The sequence below is a fragment of the Mandrillus leucophaeus genome, unplaced genomic scaffold (assembly GCF_000951045.1).
Source record: "Mandrillus leucophaeus isolate KB7577 unplaced genomic scaffold, Mleu.le_1.0 Scaffold201, whole genome shotgun sequence".
Lineage (NCBI taxonomy): Eukaryota > Metazoa > Chordata > Mammalia > Primates > Cercopithecidae > Mandrillus > Mandrillus leucophaeus.
The window spans coordinates 342726-344191 of record NW_012102044.1 but is presented as its reverse complement, the minus strand read 5'-3'; the positions used below and the strand labels follow the sequence as shown (position 1 = coordinate 344191).

Below are 1466 nucleotides of genomic sequence, written 5' to 3'. Positions count from 1 at the left end.
CACACTCCCCACGCACTCCCCACGCCTTCCACACGTACTCCACACACGGCAAACGTATTCCTCATTCCCCACGCCTTCCACACTCTCCCCACACCCCACGCGTACTCCACACACTCCACACACACTCCACACTCCCCACGCACTCCACACTCCACAGGGTCGGCCCCCACAGCCACACAGATGCCCTGACCCAGGCCACAGTCCCAGGACAGCTCAGAAAGCCTCGGTCCCTCAGCCAGTCACTCACCGTGTGGTGCGGCGTGAGCTGGAAGAGGTTGGGGGAGAGAATGGCAGGCGCAAAGAACCTCAGGAAGATGAAGCTGCTCACTGCGGTGTACCTGACGTCCGGGTCACCTGCGGGAGACAGAGGCGGGGTGGCCCTTTCCCTCTGGCACAGTGGCCCCCGAGGGTCCGCAGGGAAGTCCTGCCACCGTCCTGGATCTCTCTCCACCTGTGTCTCTCTGCGTCTCTCTCTCTCCATCTCTCTCTCTCTCCATCTCTCTCTCTGTCTCTTTTTCTCTGTCTCTATCTCTCTCCCTGTCTCTTTCTCTCTTTCTCTCTCTCTCTCTCCCTCTCTCTCCATCTCTCTTTCTCTGTCTCTCTTTCTCTATCTCTCCCTGTCTTTCTCTGTCTCTCTCTCTCTCTCTGTCTCTGTCCGTCTCTCATCACCACCATACAGCGCAGCACGTTTGGTGCCTGTCACAGACTCATTCCACGGTGGTCTGTGCTCATCTGGGTGAGAGAATGTGTTTTATCTTTTCACTTCCACCTTGTTCAAAGTGGGTCTGGGGCTGGGAAGTGCTTGGGAACTGCCTCCCTGAGACCCCTGGGCCCCTGGGCCAGGGCTGTCTATGTCCTGAGAAACAGGTGGGGACAGCGTTTGACTTCTGGGGACACAGAAGCGTGGATGGCTCTGCAGGGCCATGGCCACCCTGGGGGTGTCTGCAGCTGTCCTGAGGCCACAGGACATGCAAGGAAGGGAGAAGCCGGGCAGCAGGGCCCTCGCCGAGCCTCTCAGCAGCCCCAGAGCCTGAGTCCGGGCCGGGCCTTGAGCATCGCAGGAGACGGGCGGGTGCAGGCACCTCCTCGAGGGTCAGCAAGGTTGAGAAGTTTGGGGGCCAGATGCCCAGGTCCCTGGGGGATCTCTAGCTTGGGGGTTTGAAAAAGGGGCAGCTCCCCCAGGGGTCCTGTCTCCTCGAAGACACGGGCAGGCAGAGCCCCCAACACCACTCTAGGCCCTGCCCCAACAAAAAGAAACCACTGGGAAAACCCAGGGGGCCACATTAGGAAAATTCACCTGACAAAGCCCGGCCGGCCTTCCCGGCCCCCCGAGAGACCACTGCGGTCATGAACTCCAGGGCTGGGGACCCCCAAGATCACTGTAGTCATGAACTCCAGGGATGGGGGCCCCCCGAGAGACCACAGAGGTCGGGAACTCCAGGGCTGGGGGCCCCCCGAGACCACTG

General features: G+C 60.7%; 1 protein-coding gene across 1 annotated transcript in view; it reads right to left on the bottom strand.

Moving 5' to 3' along the window:
• Window positions 1-1466, bottom strand: part of RASA3 (RAS p21 protein activator 3) — a 111887-nt gene that overhangs the window by 38313 nt on the left and 72108 nt on the right. The window contains exon 15 of the mRNA XM_011979417.1: window positions 200-354. Coding sequence (XP_011834807.1) covers window positions 200-354 — 155 coding nt within the window. The remainder of the gene's footprint in view (window positions 1-199; window positions 355-1466) is intronic.